The sequence below is a fragment of the Trachurus japonicus genome, chromosome 12 (assembly GCF_045865225.1).
Source record: "Trachurus japonicus isolate A0001 chromosome 12, Traja_1.0".
NCBI lineage: Eukaryota > Metazoa > Chordata > Actinopteri > Carangiformes > Carangidae > Trachurus > Trachurus japonicus.
Window position 1 is genome coordinate 929,834 of NC_140918.1, and position 26,257 is coordinate 956,090.

At 41.8% G+C, this 26,257-nt stretch overlaps 1 protein-coding gene across 1 annotated transcript in view; it reads left to right on the top strand.

Annotated features, from left to right (window-relative positions):
• cnnm4a (cyclin and CBS domain divalent metal cation transport mediator 4a) overlaps window positions 1-24,927 on the top strand; it is a 34,019-nt gene extending 9,092 nt beyond the window's left edge. The window contains 8 exon segments of the mRNA XM_085792540.1: window positions 7,334-7,477; window positions 8,137-8,271; window positions 8,922-9,091; window positions 14,652-14,748; window positions 17,523-17,612; window positions 20,679-20,854; window positions 24,321-24,673; window positions 24,675-24,927. Coding sequence (XP_085648666.1) covers window positions 7,334-7,477; window positions 8,137-8,271; window positions 8,922-9,091; window positions 14,652-14,748; window positions 17,523-17,612; window positions 20,679-20,854; window positions 24,321-24,673; window positions 24,675-24,912 — 1,403 coding nt within the window. The 3' untranslated portion in view covers window positions 24,913-24,927.
• Window positions 24,928-26,257: the final 1,330 nt, after the last annotated feature.

A 26,257-nucleotide genomic window follows, 5' to 3' on the forward strand; every position in this document is an offset into this window, starting at 1 on the left:
AATTTTGATTTGACAACATAGTTCAGTTTTGAGCACCAGATTGAACTGTTTTGAGGTGAAAGTTTGGTTTTGTAAGAAGAGTCTGAGGTTTTGTAGCTTGAAAATTGGGGGTTTGTGTTCACAGTTTAGAGAAAAGAAGCTTTCAGGAAATGTGTCTTAGCAATCGAGAAAAACTGTAAAAACAACTGAAATGATCATTTAACTTTTGGGTCAGATGAACTGTCTGAAGGTTTCACTGGGATCATAGAAACAATCATCATCATCATCATCATCATGGGGTGAAAGAATAATCTTCCTCATTGTGGTGTAATCCTGCAGCAGAGGAACTGATCGGTCCAATCAGCAGCTTAGTAATGTTTGATGTGATGAAAATCTGTGCGTTCAGGTGCACAGGATTAGTGTGGGAAATCTCAGCGCTGCCATCCACACCTGATCATGGACACACACACACACACACACACCTGCAGGGAATTACAGCTGATTGTAATGAAGGTGTGTGTGTGTGTGTGTGAAGCGGTCACACAGCTGGATGGAGCAGGAGAGGATTATTACTGAGGCAGATCCAGATGTTGACATGTGATCTGATCAGTCCATCTATCGATCGATCAATCAAGAAGTTACGTTCGTCCGTCACTGACTGACTGAGTGATGAAGTTTCCTTATTGGCTCGTTGCTCCTTCATATTGATCAGTTTCTGTCAGGAGGCGTTTTTTTGAATTGATTGAAATTCTTTATTCAGTCGCATCACACAATAACATTATCGACACAAAACATTATCGACAAAATAGTGACTGAAAAGGCCACAGGCAGAAGCATGATGCTGATATTAATGCCTGTCCTACATACCAAATTAAGCTACCCAGCATTTTTACCATATTAAACATAAAACACAAACATAAAACAACAACTAACAAACAAACAAGCTAATGAACAAACTAAACTAAACCAGAGGAAAAAACAAACAAACAAACAAACAAACAACAAAAAAACGGAACCAATAAGGTTACCAGTATTTAAATATATTGTAGTAAATACATTTTTAAATAGCAGAGAAAAAACAAAAACAAAACAAAAAAATAAAGCTACTCAACATTGTTACAATATGAAAAACAAACAAACAAACAAACAAACAAGCAAGAAAACAAACAAACATAAAAGCTCACTCAGCTGAACTCAGCGTTCACTGACTTGTTCTTCTTTAAAGGGATAATAACACAACATTACCACACAGAGTTGTTTTAGAGGGAAATACATGTAAAACCACTGATGCACGTTGCCTTCAGGGACAGTTTTTCATCAACAGTCTCTGTATTTCCCTCTAAAACAACTCTGTGTGGTAACGTTGTGTTATTATCTCATAGCGTGGTGAATGTGCAGCTCACAACTTGTCCACCAGAGCGTTGTGGAGTTGTTGGATTGTGTATTTGATGAGGGAGGTGTGTGTGTGTGTGTGTGTGCAGCTACAGCCCAGAGGAAACTGACATGATGAATCATCATCATCATCATCGCTGTGGCTGTGTTAAAGCTCCTCACTCAGATCACCTTCTCTTCTCTGTGTTGACGGAGTTTCTGAGTCTGAACAGTTCAGATAACAGAAGATGTTCAAAATCAGATCAGTTAAAGGGAGAGTTCAACATTTAGTCAGATCCTCCTCTCACCATAACCCCTATAGTCATAGCAGTAGGTTCATCCCCTTTAATTATCGGTGCATGTTGTTTTGAGATCGGCGGGGCAGAGACGTGAGCTGCTCAGTGAACACAATGGAGATGAACGGTACAGGTCGCCTGTCCCTCATCAAACTCATCAAATACACAATCCAACAACTCCACAACGCTCTGGTGGACAAGTTGTGAGCTGCACATTCACCACGCTATGAGATAATAACACAACGTTACCACACAGAGTTGTTTTAGAGGGAAATACAGCCGGAACTACATTCCAGACACGGCTGGGCGGAGGGATTTCAGAAGAGAAAGTAGTTCAGAGTATTTGCTTCATATACTATGTTATTATCTCATAGCGTGGTGAATGTGCAGCTCACAACTTGTCCACCAGAGCGTTGTGGAGTTGTTGGATTGTGTATTTGATGAGTTTGATGAAGGACAGGGGACCTGGACCGTTCACTGAGCAGCTCACGTCTCTGCCCCGCCCTTCTCAAAACAACATGCACCGATAATTAAAGGTGTGATGAACCTACTGCTGTGACTATAGGGGTTATGGTGAGAGGAGGATCTGACTAAATGTTGAACTGTCCCTTTAAGTTAAAGCAGAAGTAAGCGATCGATCCGGTGGTTTTGTCTAACTTCCTGTCAGCCGATGGAGTTAGCAGCCCCCGCCCTCGTCATGGATCTATTGGCCCTCGTCCCTACGTCACCACATTCAGGCGCATCCCTTGGCTGCACACACAGAGAGGACTGCCCCTTTATGCCGTTCTCTCTCCTCATTGGATAAAGGTTGTAGGATACAAGGAAAGTTTTCTCCTGGGCTCAGAGCAGAGCAGAGTGACTGACAGACCCGTGTTTCAGACCAAACACTCTATAGAAGTGATTGCTGTCGGAAGATACAACTATTTAAGACTTAGATTAACACAAACATTCACCTGACTTCTGCTTTAAGATTCATTACATACAAATGTAGTTAAGGTTTTTGTGTAGGCCTACAAATACATGTTTTTAGCAACTGCAACATTACAGAATAGAGACTCCTCCTGCACAGACAGAATGTTGAACGGTGCAACAACAACGTGTCGGCGCTGTGACCTTCAGACAGAAACCTCTCCTGATGGCGCTGCAGAAACTCAGAGCACGAGGCCTTGAAACGTCTGGGTCCATCAGCGTCACTCTGAAACGCTTGTGCTCGTGTTTACAGAGATTCACTGGTCCAGAGTCAGAGGCTCAGAGACTCTGTGACCTCACAGAGTCACGTCAGACTCAGGTGCTGCCAGACGGTTTCCTCTGTGTCAGAGCGCCGAGCCGGGAGGAGATTAATCTGCTTCTCTCTCCTCCTCCTCTCGTCTATATTGAGGCGTCAGTGTCAGTGTGTCCTCGCAGCAGGACAGTAGGGTGGAGTGAGTATAGTTGAGACATGTGTACAGTTGAAACAGCCTTAATATCTTGCCAGCACTGCAAGGCTGAGCCACCATTTTTACTCAGCAAATGCATATTAGCATCCTCTTTGGTTGTGGGAAATTTGAAGAGTTTTAGCATCTCCAGTCCAAAGATATCAGCAAAATACTTTTTACTAGGGTCAGAATTTCACTTTACCGTGTCCCTTCCACAACGAATAGCTTATTATCCTTTTGTGACCATCAAACATAACTTACATCATTGCAAACGTTATTTTGTGCCCTAAAAACTCACATATTTCATGCTATCCTAGCATGTAGGGTCACTGCACAATCTAGAGAAATACACAAAGTGGTCAGCGGGGTACGTATGGGGTATGGTTGAGGTTGAGACGGGACCATGGTAAAAATGCACCTCATGTTTATGACCTGATTGTGGAAAAAATAAACAAATAATAAATTATATTCTTCAATAATAACTTAGTAGACAAACAAATTAAACAGCATATGAAAATTCACTTAGGCCTATTTTCAGTGTATAGTTTTTTTGCAATAGCTGTTCAAAAATGGAAAATCAAAAAGTGTCTTAAACGTACTCGGTCTACCCTAAACCCACAGCCTGAGTGACGCTGCACTGCTGCTGCTGAAGATGTTTTCTTTCTTTTTTTCAATTCTGTTTTTATTGTGATTTTCATGGTTCATTTCATGTTCATTCACATATCAATTCACCAATCTCATCCATTCATCTGTAACAACTGAATCGCACAGTACGGTAATACATCCACGATTCCACTGACAATACAGATAGGGATGACGATTGGTCCTCCCTCAATCACACAAAAGATGAAATTAATAAGATACAAAAATTGAGAACTTTACTCCTTTAGGCTTAGAACAAGAATGCTGGGGTGCACATCTGTTATAATAGAGAAAAAAATTAAAATACTGATGCATAACGGTTGAAACGGAAAAACATAGATGAAAAAAGGAAATGATATAGGCTAAGACCTAGTAGCCTACTAGACAAACGATGGACGAACCGGATAGGCTATCTAATCCATCTTTCCCATCTTTTCAAAACCAGACCCTGTTTTAGTCTTATAGCAAAAGTAATTCTTTCCTTTTTAAAAAATGTTATAAATGATCCTTCCTTGTTATAGCCTAGCTTCTAGAAGCGGCACTTAGAATCTGAAATAAGTAGCCTATTTGTCATTATGAGATGAGACATTTTCTGATGGTAAAACTCCTAAATATAATGATAGAAACTCAAAAGTAATGTCTCTGTCTGTCATGCTGAAGATGTTTTCATGTGTCTGAAGGGCAGCTAGCGGCTGAAGTTGAGGAGGCAGCAGCTGCAGCGAAGCCCCCAGCCCCCCCCCCCCCTCCCTCACTCCCTCTGTGTGTTTGATGCTGCCCTACTTTCCTGGCAGTTTAGTTGGTTCCTTCACAGTTTGGAGAATCAAATCCTAAAATGTTGAATTGACAGTAAAAGCAGCGGATGAACTGACAGATGAGCTCTCTGCAGCTGGTTATAATTAGGCTAGCAGCTGGTTATGAGTGTTAGCAGTTGGTTAAAAGTGTTAGCAGTTGGTTGCATTAGCAGTTGGTTATGAGTGTTAGCAAAACTGCTTGAACACTCATAACCAACTTTGTTTATGATCTATTAGCGGTTGGTTAGCAGTTGGTTGCATTAGCAGTTGGTTATGAGTGTTAGCAAAACCATAACCAACTGCTAATAGATCATACTTTGGTTATGATCTATTAGCAGTTGGTTAGCAGTTGCGAGTGCTAGCAGTTGGTTAAATGTTAGCAGTTGGTTGAGTGTTAAAGCAGATATCAGTGGAATGTTTTTGTTAATATAAGTCCTAAATAGTCCTATTTTCCGTCAGCAATCACTTACATGAAGTATTTCAGCCTAAACACGAGTCTCTCCGTCACTCTGCTCTGCTGTAACCCGAGGAGAAAGTTTTCCTTGTGGGATACAAGTGTTATCCAATGAGGGGAGAGAACGGCATGAAGGGCTGTGTGTGCAGCCAAGGGATGCGCGTGAATGTGGTGACGTAGCACGAGGACCAATTGATGCCTGACAAGGGCGGGGGCTGCTAACTCATGGTGCGTTCAAGGAAACTCGTACTTTGTGTTTTTCCTTCCTGTGAAGTCATACCAGTTCGATCTGGTACGAGTTCACGGGTCGGAAGTTACGAGTGGCCGTTATAGGGAACTTTCACAGACAACAGGACGGTAAAAACACGAGCTACGGGTTACCTGGAACGCTACCAAGTCGTAGTTGTGACTTGAAGCTGTAACTTACGGTTTCAAAAGCCTGCCTTGAACACAGCATTAGCCGAAACGGCCGTGCCACTGATATCTGCTTTAACAGTTTGTTACGTAAGTTGAGAGTTTTGGTCATGGCGGTTAGCAGTTGGTTAAAGTGTAAGAAGTTGGTTATGAGTTACTAGCAGTTGGTTATGAGTACGCAGTTGACCTGGCGGTTAGCAGTTGGTTATGAGCATTAGCAGTTGGTTAAAAGTGTAAGAAGTTGGTTATGAGTTACTAGCAGTTGGTTATGAGTAGCCTAGGCTACCTATTAGCAGTTGACCTGGCGGTTAGCAGTTGGTTAACTTATGAGCATTAGCAGTTGGTTATGAGCATTAGCAGTTGGTTATGAGCGTTAGCAGTTGGTTATAAGTGTTAGCAGTTGGTTATGAGCGTTAGCAGTTGGTTATGAGCATTAGCAGTTGGTTATGAGCGTTAGCAGTTGGTTATAAGTGTTAGCAGTTGGTTATGAGCGTTAGCAGTTGGTTATAAGTGTTAGCAGTTGGTTATAAGTGTTACCAGTTGGTTATGAGCGTTAGCAGTTGGTTATGAGCGTTAGCAGTTGGTTATGAGCATTAGCAGTTGGTTATAAGTGTTAGCAGTTGGTTATGAGCGTTAGCAGTTGGTTATGAGCATTAGCAGTTGGTTAAAAGTGTTAGCAGTTGGTTATGAGCGTTAGCAGTTGGTTATGAGCATTAGCAGTTGGTTATAAGTGTTAGCAGTTGGTTATGAGCGTTAGCAGTTGGTTATGAGCATTAGCAGTTGGTTATGAGCGTTAGCAGTTGGTTATGAGCATTAGCAGTTGGTTATGAGCGTTAGCAGTTGGTTATGAGCATTAGCAGTTGGTTATGAGCGTTAGCAGTGTTAGCAGTTGGTATATGAGCGTTAACGTTAGCAGTTGGTTAAAAATAACTAGCAGTTGGTTAAGGGTTAGCAGTTGGTTTAAGTGTAAGAAGTTGGTTATGAGCGTTAGCATTAGCAGTGTTAGTTAGTGTTTTTGTTAGTGTATTTGGTAGTGTCAAAGACGGTTTATAAACCAAGACCTTTCATGACGAGTCAGCTTCCTGTATGCATGTCACGTGTGCTTCTGCACGGCCACGCCCCTTTAGAGAGACCAGAGGCAGTTTGGAGTGTATTGATTCCTATGGGACAATTTAATGTGAACACCGATTATGATCGGGCCTTTCTCCCCACGGTCACTGAAGCAAATTTTGGACTCATTTTTCACAAGCCACATCTCTTCTGAACAGTTTGACACCAAAATGGTAATTTTCAGACGGAGAGATCCGGAGAAAATCCACTTTGTTCCAGACCTGTCTCTGTCTCTACGACACACTCTCGCGAGATTTGGCACAGATCTCCTAGGCAACGTCAAACAAACGGCCGCGAACTCCCGTGAAAATGATTTAAATTATTTTTGGCATGCTAAATATTACTGTTAGTAGTGTAAATATTTAATGTTATCATAAGAAAATATAAATATCTCACTTTCATCTACCTAAAAATTGTATAAATCCACACACACGTTCACAGACGAGGTGGGGTGACGGTTGGCCACGCCCACTTAGAGAGACAGGAAGTGAAACCATTTCTATCATTGGAGCAGCCGCTCATGGAGTATCTTTCCATTTATTGAATATCTTTGGTAGTGTTACACACAGGAAGCAGAAAACCCTTCAAAATAAAACGCTCTAGGAAGATTCAGAGATGTAAATCAAATATGAATGTGTTAATAATGTAATTTCATTATAATATAATAATCTAAGATGACTGATCCAGGCTCATGAGTGTAATTAGTCACCCCCCCCCCCCCCCCTCCAGTTGGTTCCTTCACAGTTTGGAGAATCAAATCCGAAAATTTTGAATCGACAGTAAAAGCAGTGGATGAGCTGACAGATGATCTCTGTCTCTCTCTGTCTCTATTTTTATCTCTGTCTGTCTGTGTCTCTCCAGGTAAATCCCACCTGGCCATCGTCCAGAAGGTGAACAACGAGGGCGAGGGCGACCCGTTCTACGAGGTGCTGGGATTGGTCACGCTGGAGGACGTCATCGAGGAGATCATCAAGTCAGAGATCCTGGACGAGTCCGATCTTTACAGTGAGTCAGCAATGACACAGACACACACACACTGCACCTCATCGTTTTTACTTGTATTTTCCTATATTTATGTAAAGATAATTAGTTACAAATTGTATACTGCATATATGTATTGATTTATTTGGCAAATTGGTGCAATTAGCTATTAACACTTCTTGTTCTGTTCTGATGCATGTTTTTGATCAGGTTTGACTCATAATAAAATATTGAAACAAGAAATTAAAACTCCAGACTAAACATGGACCCCGAGGGGGATAATAATATATACACATAGTTCATATTAATAATGTGCATTCAGGACTCCACAATAACATTTTTTACAAAGAGCACAGTGGCCACTAACTTAGAATTTGTGCAATTGAGTGCAAGTAGAAAATTTAGGGGCGCACACTATAAATTGACTTAGCAAATATTCACATTTCCTTTTCATTCATGATCCTCACACCTGTAATGATTCTTTGAGTTGCCCCTTTCACATTTCATCAGTGTTAGTACAGTTGGTACATTTTTTTTAAGACTTTATTATGTAAAGCAGCAGCTAGTTAGCGTAGCTTAGCATAAAGACTGTAAACAGGTGGAAACAGCTAGCGTGGCTCCTCTACAGCTCATCATGATGCATGATCATGATGCATCTAATAAATAACACCCCCCCCCCCCAGCCGACAACAGGAACAGGAAGAAGGTCGATCCCAACAAAAGCAAGCGGGACTTCTCTGCCTTCAAACACGAAGGCGAAAGCAAGGTGAAGATCTCTCCTCAGCTCATGTTGGCAGCTCATCGCTTCCTGGCCACAGGTGAGTGATCGCCACGGTGACGCCTTGCTGCTGCTGTGACGTTTCTGTAGCAATTAGTTTAGTTTATTTCGGACATGTTAAAAGAAATAAAACATAATGCAGAAATGGACAGACATAACAAATAAAAACTTTGCAAAGACAACATATGAACAAAATAAAATAAAATAATTGAAAATAAAGATAATTTGATTTTTTTGGGGTTTGTTTGTTTGTTTTTTCATATCCGAAAAGGAGTGGGAAGAAGTAAAACTTATTTACTCCCACCCCTTATTCATAAATTATCTATCAAGTTATCTAATCATTATAGTCTATACAATAAATTAATTTCTGAGTTTATTTAACTGGATTTATTCTAATATATTATTATATTTATATACATATAGATTTATTCTAACATGATTACTAATCTTTATCTCTCTATATAGTCATATACATATACAAACATATACAAACACATTCATACATACAAAGACTTGGTCTTGGTTTTTAAATAAACAGAGATTTTTCCTCCATTTATTTGTTGTTTAATTGAATTAATTTAAAAACAGAACCAATATTCAGATATACTGTATGTTTATTGAGATTTTATACAATAAGTTGATAAATGGATAAATAAACAGTCTTGTTGCTGTCCCCCCCTCTCTTTCCAGAGGTGAGTCTGTTCAGCCCGTTCCAGATCACAGAGAAAGTTTTACTGAGGATCCTCAAACACCCCGACGTCATCCAGGAAATCAAGTTCAACGACAACGACAAGCGCTCGCCGCTGCACTTCCTGTACCAGAGGGGTAAACCCGTGGACTACTTTGTCCTCATCCTGCAGGTAAACACACACACACACACACACGATGCTGGTTGGACATATAACTCATGTATTTGAAGTAATATATAGTATGGGTCCCCAGTATTAAGAAACTGCCGGATGCTAACTTATTGGACAATTAGCATAATTGACATAATTAGCACAAATTAGCATAATTGTTATGGGCAATATTTCAACAAATGCTTGGCTGATCTGGGTAATATTAGTGTGGTTTTAGGGGTTATTGATGATGCTGAATCCATTTCTGACATTTTCAAAATCCAAAATGGCTGTCTAAACCGGAAGTGACCAGATTTTAACCGCCAGTGGGCCGATTTTGATGGATTTTAAGCCAAATCCTAAATTTTAGAGGATGCTGGTTGGACATATAACTCATGTATTTGAAGTAATAGATAGTATGGGTCCTCAGCATTCAGAACACACACACACACACACACACACACACACACACACACACACACACACACACACACACCTCCTCCAGTTTTTATTTGAATCCTGACTCTGATTGATCATTGGTAATTAGGCTCCAACATGGCCGCCGCCGCCGCCGGTGTTTGAGGGTCATAATGAGGCTGATTGGTTGAGGCTGGTCGACCTGGTTACCACGGTGACAAACACAGGTTCAGTCCATAGACTGTAAAAAGAAGGTTTAGTCCAGGTCACTGCGTCAGTCTGGAGGAGCATTAACGGACCGGCCACAGCCACTGAGCACGGTGACCTCTGACCTCTTAAGACTCACCTGACTTAGGGTAATTAAAGACAAAACAACATGGACGCCTTCGCTCTGTAAATAGCTACACAGTCACATCCTGTAACTGTAACTGATAGCTGGGTTAGCAGTGTGTTGGCGGCTATCCTGTTAGCAATTAGTTAGGAGCTAAGCAGTGTCAGCAGTTGGTTATTTGTCAGCAGTTGGTAATGAATGTTAGCAGTTGGTTTACGGTGCGTTCACACCAAACGCGATGGACGCGATGCCATCGCCCGTAACGCGAGCATCGCGTCGCTTGACACATTTGTCACATTTGTCACCATCGCTTCATCGCTTCATCGCGCTATGATGCAACCCACCTCCCGCTATTTTCTTTCTCTCCTCAACCACGGCTGAGAAATATTAATAAATATAAATACATATGAAATATTCACAAGGAGGAAGCTGTAGGTCCTCTGAGCCTCTGCAGGCATTATCTTTTTTTATTACGACCGCGGTAAAAGTACGACGTCGTGTCATAAAGCTCCGGGAAACGGCCATGGATGTATATTATTGATCTGAGGAAAACACACACAGCCCCTGGGTTGTTTTTTTTTTTTTTACACAGCCACAGTTCTTCTCTGAAGGAGGGTCTGGTGAGAGACTACAGCCACAGTGATCTTCTCCACCATGTTTTGAAATGTGTGTCTGCAGCTGTGTCGGTGACGTGGTTGAATATCAACACTGATTGGATGTCGCGGCACAGCGTCACGCGATGTCACTTGAAAAGTTCAAATTTTTCAACTTCAAGCGATGGACGTGATGATGCGATGGCCGCGATGGACGCGTCATCACTTCATCGCGTCGCTCGTATCGCCCGATGCGCCATTGCATGTCATCGCGCCATTTACATTGACTTTTAATGGAAAGTTGTGGCGTTCATCGCGTCCATCGCGTTTGGTGTGAACGCACCGTTAGAGTGTTAACAGTTGGTTATGAATGTTGTTGTAGTGCAGTTGTTATGGATGTTAGCAGTTGGTTCAGTTGGTTATAAGCAGTTCATTAAGTGTTAGCAGTTATTGGTTGAATATTATCAGTTGGGTTTGAGTGGTAGCAGTTGGTTATAAGTGCTGTTATGAGTGTTAGCTGTTGGAAGTAGTTGGTTATTCGTGTTATTGGTCGAATGTTAGCAGTTGGTTATGAGTGTTAGCAGTTATGAGTGCAGTTGGTTAAAAGCAGTTGGTTAAAAGTGTTAGCAGTTGGTTATAAGCAGTTCATTATAAGTGTTAGCAGTTATTGGTTGAATATTAGCAGTTGGTTTTTAGTGGTAGCAGTTGGTTATGTTAGCAGTTATGGATGTTAGCAGTTCATTATTAGTGTTAGCATTAGTTGAATGTTAGTTGAGTGTTAGCAGTTGGTTATGAGTGTTAGCAGTTGGTTAAAGTGTAAGAAGTTGGTTATGAGTGTTAGCAGTTGGTTATGAGCGTTAGCAGTTGGTTAGCAGTTGGTTATGAGCGTTAGCAGTTGGTTAGCAGTTGGTTATAAGTGTTAGCAGTTGGTTATGAGCGTTAGCAGTTGGTTATAAGTGTTAGCAGTTGGTTATGAGCGTTAGCAGTTGGTTATAAGTGTTAGCAGTTGGTTATGAGCGTTAGCAGTTGGTTAGCAGTTGGTTATGAGTGTTAGCAGTTGGTTATGAGCATTAGCAGTTGGTTATGAGCGTTAGCAGTTGGTTATAAGTGTTAGCAGTTGGTTATGAGCGTTAGCAGTTGGTTAGCAGTTGGTTATAAGTGTTAGCAGTTGGTTATGAGCGTTAGCAGTTGGTTATAAGTGTTAGCAGTTGGTTATGAGCGTTAGCAGTTGGTTATAAGTGTTAGCAGTTGGTTATGAGCGTTAGCAGTTGGTTATAAGTGTTAGCAGTTGGTTATGAGCGTTAGCAGTTGGTTATGAGTGTTAGCAGTTGGTTATGAGCGTTAGCAGTTGGTTAGCAGTTGGTTATGAGTGTTAGCAGTTGGTTATGAGCGTTAGTAGTTGGTTAGCATTAGCAGTGTTAGGAGTATTTGGTAGTCTGAGATTAGTGTTAGTGTTACACACAGGAAGCAGAAACCCCTTCAAAATAAAAATGCCCTTGGAAGATTCAGATATGTAAATCTAATATATGAATGTGTTAATAATGTAATTTCATTATAATATAATAATCTAAAATGACTGATGCAGGCTCATGAGTGTAGTTAGTCCCTCTAGTTATCAGCAGGGGGTCGGCCCCTCCTCACGCTGCTCGACCTCCACTAATACATCCTCTTACATAAGACTGAGACAAGTCCAGGGGATTGAAGGGTTAAGGAGGATGGAAGAGGAGGAAAGCAGATGGGGGTGGGGGGGGGGGGGGACATGCATATGGAGTTTAGTTTAGTTTATTAAGATCCCCAGTAGCTTTTGCGAGGCAGCAGCTATTCTTCCTTTACCTGGGGTCTTTCATTTACATAAGTGATAGGCCTACAAACCATCAAAAACAACACATAGCCTACAGTACTTAATACATAAAAACAAAAATACATACAGAAAACACACTTAATACATTACACATACAAACAAAACATCCAAGACGAACACCAGACATTACCAGCTCAACATTTACTATGAATCCTGTCACACAAGGATGCCAAGACCCAATTTACAGATTTATAGGCTACTAATGGTCAAAAATTATGATCCAAATAATAATCTCTTAGTTTCATTTTAAAACAAACCATGTTTCTTTGTTGTATAACATAATTCTAAAGGGCATTCCACTCCTTCATAGCTCTAGGTATAATAGGCTACTGTACATTGATTGTACAAGTGTCCTGGGTAAAATACAATAACCTCCAGCAGCATGTGGAGTTGAGAGAGAGAGAGAGAGATGTAAAGAAAAGAGAGGAGTTAGAGGACGAGTGTGAGAGATGGAGGGAGGAGAGGAGGAGAGGAGGAGGAGAGGCTGTCACTCAGTAAATCCCTCCTCTGCACCAGGAAGAGGAGAACAAAGAGGCAGGGAGGGAGGACGCTCAACACACACACACATGAACACACACTTCTTCAAAACAAGCTTTATTTTTAGAGCACGTTTCAAACTCAGGATGAAAAGAGTGGATCAATTAAAACCAGAATAAAACCGATCACATGAGATCACATTTTTTTTTAAATTATTATTTATTTTAATGTTTATTTAACAGGGACGATACATACACAACATTGCCACAAAAAATGGAAAATGCAATGCATACAAGACAAGATGTGCAATCTTTGTCCCTGGTCAGGCTTTAGAATAGGATCAAATATACTGAATACAATAAATGCAATAATACAAATACAGTGAATATAGGTTCCATGAATACATAAACACAGCTGCAGAATTCAGATTAAACAATTACACAAGTTACATTTAGCATCAAACATGAATAAAGTGCTGTATTGACAGTGACTTGAGAAGTTAACGAGGTTTGATCAATCATGGTTGTTGATGCTTGTGTGAATGAATGAATGAATTTTTTTTTTATTTTGGTGTTATGCCACCACTGTGGTCCATCCCATATGGGATTACAAGACACATTTAATGACAAATACAAGAAAACAAAGACTAGACAGTCCTTCCTGTTGGTGTTACCTATACCACACAGGTGTGACACATAAATAAACAGTTTCAGATTACGTTCAGTACTCAACTATATGTCGCTCTTCGTCCCTTTGCCCAAGCCTTTTCAAGAAATAAAGAAAATGCAAATATATTCAACTGAAAAAGATGTTTCAGCTTCTCAGCATCATCTAACCACACAAATTTGTTATTTGGATCTACCTTACTAAACAGTTTTTGAAGAGTTCATTTGCAAAAGCAGATAACTCGAATCTTCATTTTTTATTTTTTATTTACATAAGGTGATATCAGTCAAACCAAAGTTGAGTGACTTTGAGATGTAACAAAACAGACATATCTCAAAAAAAATAAAGTTTTATTGAAAACAACACTATGCAAAGAATAATTACAAAGCAGTAGAACACAAAATGCATTTCAATTTCATTCTCCACCTCTTGGACGTCACAGAAATTACAAACTCTATCGTCTTCTGCTGTGCCGACACATCTACCTGTTTGAATATAAAGACCAAGTATACAGCTCTGTGTGTGTGTGTGTGTGTGTGTGTGTGTGTGTGTGTGTGTGTGTGTGTGTGTGTGTGTGTGTGTGTGTCAGAGTGTGTGTGTGAGGCTGTTGTTGACACCCGAGGTGTGGTTATAGAGCGACTGCAGACACCCAGGATGCAACCGGAGCTCAGCTGCTCCTCTAACACACCAGACACTGGACCTGTGGCAGAATGCAATATTTATGGGATGTCAAAGTGTTTGTGTTACTGCCATAGGAGACGACACACAACTACACACACACAACTACACACACACACACACAAATGTAATTCTTTTTTTTTTTTAAACATGTTTTTATTTGAAGAAATGAACAATGATCAGATATTCAACATACAACATTTTTCTTATTTTCTTTCCCCCCACTCATCCCCATCGTGCTGCCAATATGAAAAAATAAATTAAATATATAATGAAAATAAACTGGTGAGTGAGAAGCACACCTCAAATGTTATACAAAGAGTTACAGGTATGAAAATATATACAAGGTTAAAATAATACTGTAATACAAAATAAATAAATACATAAAGATAAAGAAAAATAGATGAAATAAAAATAAAAAAGCAAATAAAAACAAATCACTAAGAGAAAAGGTGGATACTCAGACAGTACAAATAGGCTATTTGCCCTTTTTTTTTTTTAATCTTGTGGGAGAACTGCAAGTTTCTCAACACAAATGTAATTCAAATGTAATTTCAGGGCCGAGTGGAGGTGGAAGCTGGAAATGAAAACATGAAGTTTGAAACTGGACCGTTCTCTTATTATGGAGTCATGGCTCTGAGCACACCAGCACTGGGTAAGAGAGGACACACACACACACACACACACACACACACACACACACACACACACACACACACACACACACACACACACACACACACACACACACACAGAATACACACACACACACACACAATGAGCTCTTTCTTTCTTCACCAATGAGACACACTGAGACTGTCGCTGCGTTTTATTTTGAAAGGACGGACGGAGTGATTGATTAGAGTAGGCAGGAAACACTTCATCACTCTACACTGTTCCTTCTGGTGCATGATGGGTAATAAACATGGCCGCCGTCCAGGAGGTGTGAGCAGCTGGTTAAAGGACAATTCTGGTCAAATTCACCTCAGGCTGTATGTTCCTAACATTTTAGGTCTAACAGAAGGAATCTGAAGGTTTTCAGTTTAATGTCTCCTGTTTTGCGGTAGTTATGGTCTGTCCCCGCGTCGCCACGGCAACGATGAATGAATGTGAGCGGATTGAAGTTCTGCTGCTTAGGCTGTTTCCATCCCTCAAAGCCACAGACAGCGTCAGATGGAGACTCAAACATGCAGCCAGAAGTTTATTTACTTCAACAAGCCGACATGTTTGTAAAACTAGATCTAATTCAAAGTCTGGCGGAGTCGAGACCCAAGTTGACGCTCGGTGTGTTCAGGTGCAGTGGGAAGCTCCCGTTTGTGTCAGAAACACAGGAATATCAACTCTTGACTTGTTGAAGTAAATAAACTTCTGGCTGCATGTTTGAGTCTCCATCTGACGCTGTCTGTGGCTTTGAGGGATGGAAACAGCCTACACTGTAAAAACTAAGAATATTTGTCTAATTTCTAGTCAAAACAAATCTAATTCTACTTAAAATAAGACTCATCACATTTAAAAAGCAGCTTGTTTTTAGACACTTTTTACTTCTTTCAAGCAGATTTTCACTTGAAATAAGTAGAAAAATCTGATAGTGGAGCAAGTTTTTCTTCCTTATTACAAACACAAAAAACTTGCTTTCACTGGCAGATTTTTCTACTTATTTCAAGTGAAAATTTGTTTGAAACAAGTGAAAATGATCTAAAAACAAGTTCATTTTTAGGTGATGAGTCTTATTTTAAGTGGAAAGAGTTTAGTTTTGACTAAAATTGAGACATTTTGACTAGAAATAAGACAAATATTCTTGGAAAGATTTAGAGTTTTTGCAGTGAACACATCAACTCTGGACTTGCTTGAAGTAAATAAACTTCTGGCTGCATGTTTGAGTCTCCATCTGACGCTGTCTGTGGCTTTGAGGGATGGAAACAGCCTAAGCAGCAGAACTTCAATCCGCTCCCATTCATTCATCGTTGCCGTGGCGACGCGGGGACAGACACAACTACCGCAAAACAGGAGCAACTAAACTGAACATCTTCAGATTCCTTCTGTTAGACCTGAAATGTTAGGAACATACAGCCTGAGGTGAATTTGCCCGGAATTGTCCTTTAATTTGAGTAATTTTAAGGTGTGTGTGTGTGTGTGTGTGTGTGTGTGTGTGTGTGTGTGTGGCGCCTCCTGGTGGCTCAGAGTCCTACTTCTTCTCCTCTGTCGACCTGTTTCTCTTCTTTTTCCTCTTCTCTGTGCTTCATGTGCACATTCTGCAGCTCAGTGTGTGTGTGTGTGTGTGTGTGTGTGTGTGTGTGTGTGTGTGTGTGTGTGTGTGTGTGTGTGTGTGTGTGCGTCCATGTCTCATCGTCATGGAGACGCCTGTGTCTCCAGCTCAGCGTCCTGTTGGACCAACGTCTCATGTTACAGACTTGACCGTAAACTTTCCTCATAACTCACTGAAACATTTTCTGCTGTTTACACATAAATGAGAATAGAAGTTTATTTTGCCTTTACTTACAACTACAATGTTAATAAACTACTAAATTCAGATTTACTGGAGTTGTAACTGGTTAAAGTTCAATAAAACTTTATGAATCCTACAAAGTATCAGAAATACATCAGAACTAATACTAATAATGATATAAAAGACAGAAAATATTCCACCTTAAAAGTGTCAAGTCGCTTCAATTAGGGACTCAAATACAGTAAACATCCTTTCATTCATCTAGTCCTATATTCTATTATATTACAGTATATTATACTATATTCTATTCTATTATATTACATTATATTCTATTCTATTCTATTCTATTCTATTCTATTCTATTACAGTTTATTATACTATACTATATATATATATATATTTTATTTATTTATTTATTTTTATTTAACCTTTATTTAACCAGGCGAGCAAATTAAGAACAAAATTCTTATTTTTAAGTGCAGCCTGAAGGGGAAGGGGGAGGGGAGTGCTAAAAGTGAAAACAAGGTTAATAAATATTATATTATATTATATTACAATATATTCTATTCTATTCTATTACAGTATATTATATTATACTATATTATATTATATTATATTATATTATATTACAGTATATTATATTATATTATACTATATTATATTATATTATATTATATTATATATTATATTCTATTACAGTATATTCTATTCTATTCTATTATATTATGTTACAGTATATTATATTATATTGTGTTATTATATGATATTATGGTCTGTGACGGTGGACCGGTGTAATAACAGCAGCAGGACTGATGATGGCGCTAATTCTCCACGTTGACGTTTGTAAACACTGATCAGCTGATCGGTTCTTCCTCTCCATGAAGAGGAGGAGGAAGAGGAGGAGGAGAAGGAGGGATGTATCTACTCAAATAAACCTCTCTCTCCCCCCTCTCTCTCTCTGCCCCCCCCCCTCCCCCTCTCAGCTGTCACCCCCCCTCTCTCCCCCTCGGTGGCCTCCCCCCCTCCACGACGCCTCTCTCTAAAGAGGTTTTCTCTCTTCTCTCGTTTCCCAGGTAACGACACTCGCATGGGTCAGAGGATGGGGGGGGGGGGGGGGGGGGGGGAGAGGGGTGAGGGGGGGGGTCGGTCCTCTTTTTAATCTGATCTCATTCACATTTCCTCCATCATCCTCAGAGCCCTGATCCAGCAGGTACAGACACACACAGAGGTCAGAGGTCAGGAGCTCCTTAAGGTGGACTGCTGAACGTCTTAGCAGCTCGTTAGCAGCTCGTTAGCAGCTCGTTAGCAGCTCGTTAGCCTCAGGTCTTTCCACAGACCAGGATATTTACTGATTAGATTAGATTCTTGTTGTACAGAACATACGGACCGGTAACCCTTTAACCTTTAATTTACAGGCTGTTATTACTTAATAATGTCAGAAATAGTCTATTAATAACTAGAGATGCACCGATCCGATACCCAGATTGGATATCGGCTCCGATATTGACTAATTAGCTGGATCGGATATCGGATGAATGAGGCCGATCCAGTCATTTCTTTTTTATTAATATCATACACAGCAATACAGTTACAGCGATCTAGTGTTATTTATTTCTTTTAGCTGTAATGTACAATTTGTTATTTGTTAATAAATAATATTAAGTACATTTATATCTGTTAATTTGTTACCTTTTTTTTAACAAGGCTAAATGTTTCTGTCAAGCCTGATGCCTTCACTCACATGGCGAGGTATACTACTACGGTTCATTTATTCAACAGTAGTATCGGATCGGTATCGGCCGATATGCTCAGCTCAGCCTCGTATCGGATTGGATCGGAAAAAACTGGATCGGTGCATCTCTATTAATAACGGTCAGTTTCATAGTGACGTCATCAGTTGAATTTCAGTTCAAGTCATTAACAGTAAATAAATCTTTATAAAGACAAACATTCGAGCTTCTTTCTCTGAAAATCTCCTTTACTTCATTTGATCTAAAAAAAAAAAAGAGAAAGTAGTTGGAAATTTGCGTCGTTGTGTATTTGCTGTTTCCATTTAAAAAGCCTGTAAAGACCTGACAGGCTGCAGGATACAGTTTATGCTCTTCTGTTGCCTGGTTTAAGTTTTACTTTGTCTACAAATTAAAACGAAGCAGCAAAAAGGTAAAAACTGGTGGTGACCCTTCAGTTTACAGGCCGTTATTTGGTGATAATGTCAAGAAATATCCTAGAAATAACGGTCAGTTTCATAGTAACGTCATGTTTTTCATGCTTTGAATTTTTTGGGGAAAGGCCAAAGTGTTTCTCCACCAAGTTGTTAGAATTGATCGATATTTCTGGGATATTTCTACGCAATCAATTGTTATTTCTTCAATCGACATTACTATGAAATTGACCGTTATTTCTAGACGTTATGACGCAATTAATTGTTATTTCTTGGCTATTATGACATTATTGCATATTGACATTATCACATAATAACGGCCTGTAAATTAAAGGTTTACTGAACATACAGCCACATTAGCTGCAGGTGTTTTTACCTGAGAGCTGGTGGATCTTGCTGGACGGGGCTCTCGATCTTAATTTCTTTTTTTCTTTAACCTTGTCACTCTCACCCCCCCCCTCAACCACTGATCTACGGTCAGATCTTAGCCACGCCTCCTGTGATGTCACACTGACCGCAGAGCTTCGGTTAAAGGAATAGTTTCAGGAGAAGAAGGAAAAACACTTTAATAATAATAATAATAAACCATGAAGCTACAGTTAGCTTAGCTTAGCTTAGCTTAGCTTAGCATCTGAGCTCTAATCAACACAACTTTGTTTGTTTATTTGTGAGAAAACAAACAAGCTGTAAAGTGTCGATTAGAGAACAGCGAACTCAAACTATTCCTTTTTGGCCCAGATGGTTTTCTGTAGACGTCGTTTCCTTCCTCTCACTCCGAGCACAGGGATGCTGCCCCGCCCCCTTCATGACATCACCGAACACCAGCCAATCAGAGCGCTTCCTCGGCCTCGTTACGCTCACTAACGTCATCTCTGCCTCTCACTCACCACATCACCGTGTCTGTGTGTGATGTCAGCTGTTTCTCCTCTTCACCGACTCATCGTCTCGTTTTCACTTCATCACTTCATCGTTCTTGATGTTTTCTGCTTTTGTAAATGTTTAAAGGATAATTTCCGTTTTTTACAACTTGGACCTTATTTCTAGCATAAAATACGATCATTTTACTCCCCCAGATAACTTTGGTGTCATTTGGAGTTGTTTTGACTAAATTAGCCCCAGTGGAGCGGCGCGTATATCCGTATAATGCGAGAACACGGGGCAGCGCAATGCAGCCTCTAAATAACACATTATCTGCTGTGAAACTCGTTCATTTCGGCAATATTTTGTTATGATACACTAGTGGTATTCCCCTCCGAGCCCGTGGTGGCATGTTATCAACATCCGGCGCCTACTAACCTCTTATCTGGATGATGTCATCTCCGACCGCTGCCCGGCGCGGCTAACTTGCTACGGCTAATGCTACGGTTGGTTTCTGCGTGTTTCTGACTTGTCAGAACAAAATGAGCAGCTGGATGAAGTTCAGCTTCCACAGGCTTCCTCTCCTCAACCTGGACTCACTAAAGCTCCGGCTAGTTGAGATAAAAATGGACCTGAATGTCGAAGCAGAATGATTATTATCAGAATGAGCCGCGCGGCGCTCAGAGATGACATCATCCAGGTCAGAGGTCAGTAGGTCAACCTACAGACCCCGGATGTTGATAACAGCTAACCCCGGACTCAGAGGGGAATAGCACTAGCCTATCACAACTAAATATTGGTGAAATGAAGGAGTTTCTCTGCAGATAATGTGTTATTTAGAGGCTGCATTGCGCTGCCCCGTGTTCTCGCATTATACGGATATACGCGCCGCTCCACTGGGGCTAATTTCGTCAAAACGACTCCAAATGACACCAAAGTTATCTGGGTGAGTAAAATGATCGTATTTTATGCTAGAAATAAGGTCCAGGTTGTAAAAAACGGAAATTATCCTTTAAATGTTTAAATGTTTATATGTGTGTGTGTGTGATCTCTTCTTCTTCCTCTCCTGTTGTCGTTGCCTCCTCCTCCTCTTCCTCACTCTGCTCTCCATCCATCCCAGAGTTCCGCTCTCCGTCCCACGGTGGGAACCTGAACCGCTCGGCGTCGCTGAGCTGCACGGAGCGCGCTCCGGAGAGCGGCTCGGTCGGCGGCAGCATCACTCAGATCCCCGGAACGCCGTTCCAGTACATCCCAGACTTCTGCGTCCGCGCCCTCACAGACCTGCAGTTTGTCAAGGTGAGGTTTGTTTATGCTTTTACTTTGAAGGTCTGTATTCTACTCTTTTATTTTGAAGGTTTAATCCATAGACCAGAGCGGCATTTTGATGCAAATGAGAATGACTGATGCATCCTGGGTAATTTAGGGGCAGCACCCGGCATTTTTAAATTGCACTCAGTGGCTTTTTGTGTTTTGATGGAGCGTAGACTAAACTAACAATCAATTTGAATGTTTAATTTTGTGTTTCTTTTGTAGCACTATGTCTCATAATTATTTTGACTCCCTCTTTGAAACCCACCGTTCACGCTGTCTTGAAAAACTACAATGAATGAATCTAGCGGTATGCTCCTTTAGCCTCCCACAGTGATCAATGACTCCACACAGTGGCCAGAAATGTCTGAATGAATCTACGGTATGCTCCTTTAGCCTCCCACAGTGATCAATGACTCCACACAGTGGCCAGAAATGTCTGACCCAGACATCTACACGTATTTGGTGGAATCACCGGGAGGTTTTGGCTCAGTGTTGTCTGTAAACAGCCTGTTAATAGACAACTTTTTGTTACTTAGTTTGTCAAGAAGCCAGTTAGGCTGAACTTTTCAATGGAGGGATGCCGGGCGCTGCCCCTAAATTACCCAGGATGCATCAGTCATTCTCATTTGCATAAAAATGCCGCTCTGGTCTATGAGAAGATGTTAAAAACCATCTCAGTGTAGTTTTCCATCTCCTCTCTCTCTCAGCTTCTCTCTGGAGCTCTAGTAACAACAGGTCGGTGTCAGCCAATCAGAAGAGAGGAGGAGGCTCTGAGTCTCTCTTCTGATTGGCTTACTGTTTTCTAAAGTGATCCAATAAAAAACAGAGCAGATTTCAGATTAAAACACTCGGAGAAACCTGTAAAGTTGTTGGATGGTGGGTCCAGGTGGTGAGGGGGCGGGGCTTTGTTGTGACATCACAAAGTGACAGGAAGTCCTGGTTCTGAATAAATAGCTTTAATACAAACATCTACCTTTATTTTGAAGGAGCTTTAAAGTGATACGCCAACATTATTTTTTTTCGTGTCTTGCCTCACTCCCGAGTCCATGACCAGCAGATAGACACCATCCTTTCGACTGTGCGTGCAGTAACAAGGGAGATAGAGCCGTATCGCCGTAATTAGCTTAGCTCAAACGCTGGAAGTGTATGGGTAGTGTTAGCCTGCCTCCACCTAAAGTCGCTAATTAGCTTAGCTCAAACACTGGAAGTGTATGGGTAGTGTTAGCCTGCCTCCACCTAAAGTCGCTAATTAGCTTAGCTCAAACACTGGAAGTGTATAGGTAGTGTTAGCCTGCCTCCACCTAAAGTCGCTAATTAGCTTAGCTCAAACACTGGAAGTGTATAGGTAGTGTTAGCCTGCCTCCACCTAAAGTCGCTAATTAGCTTAGCTCAAACACTGGAAGTGTATGGGTAGTGTTAGCCTGCCTCCTACCTAAAGTCATCAGAGAAACTCTTCAGCAACTCTAAACGGAAACCGGCGGGCCGATCTTCGTCTCAGAGCGACAAAACTCTCCGGTAAGGCATCTTGAGCGGTCAAATGCCGCTAACGGGGCGAGATCGGTCAAAACGGAGGGTTCAAGCAAAGACGCTTTATTTTGGTTCAAGCTAGCTACATCGAGGGTAGGTTAGCTTCCTATTTCAAAGTAAAAGCACAAATTCTATCCTCATGGTTTTCTGTATGTAAAGGGCAATAGGTGTTTTATTTTGTGAAAGTAACCGGAAGTGCGTTGGTCACAACGGCTAGCTTGAGCAAAGACGGTTTATAAACCAAGACCTTTCATGACGAGTCAGCTTCCTGTATGCATGTCACGTGGGCTTCTGCACGGCCACGCCCCTTTAGAGAGACCAGAGGCAGTTTGGAGTGCATTGATTCCTATGGGACAATTTAATGTGAACACCGATTATGGTCTGTCCTTTCTCCCCACGGTCACTGAAGCAAATTTTGGACTCATTTTTCACAAGCCACATCTCTTCTGAACAGTTTGACACTAAAATGGTAATTTTCAGACGGAGAGATCCGGAGAAAATCCACTTTGTTCAAGACCTGTCTCTGTCTCTACGACACACTCTCGCGAGATTTGGCACAGATCTCCTAGGCAACGTCAAACAAACGGCCGCGAACTCCCGTGAAAATGATTTAAATTATTTTTGGCATGCTAAATATTACTGTTAGTAGTGTAAATATTTAATGTTATCATAAGAAAATATAAATATCTCACTTTCATCTACCTAAAAATTGTATAAATCCACACACACGTTCACAGACGAGGTGGTGACGGTTGGCCACGCCCACTTAGAGAGACAGGAAGTGTATACCATTTCATATCATTGGAGCAGCCGCTCATGGAGTATCTTTCCATTTATTGAATATCTTTGGCTTGAGTAGCGCCGAATTCGTCCGAACAAAATAGTAAACAGCTGGTATTTAGACAAATTAACGACACACTGCTGATCTAAACGGCTACTTTCTCACCTAAACATGTTTGAAATGTGGATAAAGTGAAATATTTACAGAGTTTAGAGCTAAAATGAAACCAGCTTCTGACTGCTGATTTCAGCTCGGGTAGGAGGCAGGCTAACACTACCCATACACTTCCAGTGTTTGAGCTAAGCTAATTAGCGACTTTAGGTGGAGGCAGGCTAACACTACCCATACACTTCCAGTGTTTGAGCTAAGCTAATTAGCGACTTTAGGTGGAGGCAGGCTAACACTACCTATACACTTCCAGTGTTTGAGCTAAGCTAATTAGCGACTTTAAGTGGAGGCAGGCTAACACTACCCATACACTTCCAGTGTTTGAGCTAAGCTAATTAGCGACTTTAAGTGGAGGCAGGCTAATACTACCTATACACTTCCAGTGTTTGAGCTAAGTTAATTAGCGACTTTAGGTGGAGGCAGGCTAACACTACCTATACACTTCCAGTGTTTGAGCTAAGCTAATTAGCGACTTTAGGTGGAGGCAGGCTAACACTACCTATACACTTCCAGCGTTTGAGCTAAACTATTTAGCGACTTTAGGTAGGAGGCAGGCTAATACTACCTATACACTTCCAGCGTTTGAGCTAAACTATTTAGCGACTTTAGGTAGGAGGCAGGCTAATACTACCTATACACTTCCAGTGTTTGAGCTAAGCTAATTAGCGACTTTAGGTGGAGGCAGGCTAACACTACCCATACACTTCCAGTGTTTGAGCTAAGCTAATTAGCGACTTTAGGTGGAGGCAGGCTAACACTACCCATACACTTCCAGTGTTGGAGCTAAGCTAATTACGGCGATACGGCTCTATCTCCCTTGTTACTGCACGCACAGTTGAAAGGATGGTGTCTATCTGCTTTATTTTGAAGGAGCTTTAACACTAACCTCTACCTTTATTTTGAAGGAGCTTTAACACTAACATGTACCTTTATTTTGAAGGAGCTTTAACACTAACATGTACCTTTATTTTGAAGGTGACCCGTGCTCAGTACCAGAACGGCCTGCTGGCGTCCAGACTCGACAGCTCTCCTCAGTCTCCTGACGGCAGCCACGGCCGCTTGGACACGTCCGTCTCTCTGCCGCCGCCCGTGACCCCCCCGGGGACGCGCACGCCGCTGCCGCTGGCCACGCCCCCCTTTAGGCGCCCGCCGCCGCCGTCGTCCAGCGTGCAGCCGCCGCCGCCGCCGCCGAGCAGCCGCACGGCGCTGGGCCACGCTACCACCGCTACTTCCTCCTCCTCCTCCTCGTCCTCCAGCCGGCGGCCGAGCCAGTCGCTGCCTCAGGCCACGCCCCCCCCCAGCAACCACACCACCACGGCCCCCCCCCCCCTCCTCTATGAGCGTGGCGCCCTGCTCCCTCACCCCCCACTCCGCTCTGAAGCCGCTGCAGCCGCCGCCGCCGCCGCAGCCAGAGAACGGGCCGGGGGAAACCACGTCTCTGCTCAGCGGCGAGCAGCAGCAGAACTGTGTTGGCTCCGCCCCCCGCCGGCCCGGCCACGCCCACACACACACACACCCCCAACACGTCCACGCCATCAGCCACGCACACACGGAGAGCACCATCTGACACCATCTGACACCGGCGTGCGGCGCCACTTCCTTCTTCCTGTTTGCTCGTCGTCTCAGAGGTGTCACTGCCCGATTTGTGACGGCTTCGTACGGCAACTCCACTTGGACAAACTTAGTTGAATTGACTTACTGTACGTTCACACCAAAAGCTTCCAAAGCGTCAAAAACGCCGGAAGTCAATTCATTTTCAATGAGCGCCGGCGACACTGAGCGTCCAAAGCGTCAACAGGCGTCGCCGCGCTTCCAAAGCTTCCAAAGCATTAATCTTGTAAAACAAGAAGAGATGCTTTGAGCCAGGTTATAGCAACAATTGCTAATTTCCGCCTGTAGAGCAGAGATGGTTTATCTTTTTATTTAATTATTATTAGTAATGTAAACTGAGGGTTGGTTGTGGTGGTTTGGATCTTGATGCTCAGAAAACAGGAACAGAGGCGACTTTTAATGTTTACTCTCGTCTTTTCTCGCCGGCCTCATCACCATGACAACCACAAACAATCACAACTACCACAACACTCACTGAATAAACGAGTCTGCCGCGGCTGTCTTATGACGGACGTCCGCGGTCGGCTACAACATGTCAGTTAAACAGAAAAAATAAATCATTTTCACAGTACCATATTTTAAATGTACAGAACTTTAAGCAGACTTCCGCTTGTACGCAGATCGGGCAGCGCCCTGATGAAGTTTGTCCAAGTGGAGTTGCCGTAGACAGCTGTCCAAGATTGCGGCCGTTTTGTCACAAATCGGGTAGTGACAAGAGGGAAACTGAGGATCCTCCATGTTTTATAACAGATCCTCCTCCTGCATGACCCCCCACCCCGACCCCGACCCCCCCATTTAAAAGACCTAGAGTAGAAACACAGAGAACAGGAAACACTAGTGAGTTAGACATGTAGTAGACAGGGTTGTGTGTGTGTGTGTTTTGTCTGTTAATAGATTCACACAGATCACAACAACACACAGTTTATAACAGATCTCAAGTCAGTTCACTGAGTTTGATTTCATTTATTTGTCAAATTTTAAAAACTAATAGACTTCAGCAGTTTAAAGGGATAGTTCAACATTTTGAACACAATGCTCTGGTGGACAAGTTGTGAGCTGCACATTCACCACGCTATGAGATAATAACACAACGTTACCACACAGAGTTGTTGTAGAGGGACCACTTGCGTGGTCGTGAGAAATAAAGTAAAGTAAAGTAAAGGAAATTCATGCAAAACCGCTGATGCACGTTGCCTTCAGGGACAGTTTTGAATGTGGCAGTGAATGTGCAGCTCACAACTTGTCCACCAGAGCGTTGTGGAGTTGTTGGATTGTGTATTTGATGAGTTTGATGATGAGGG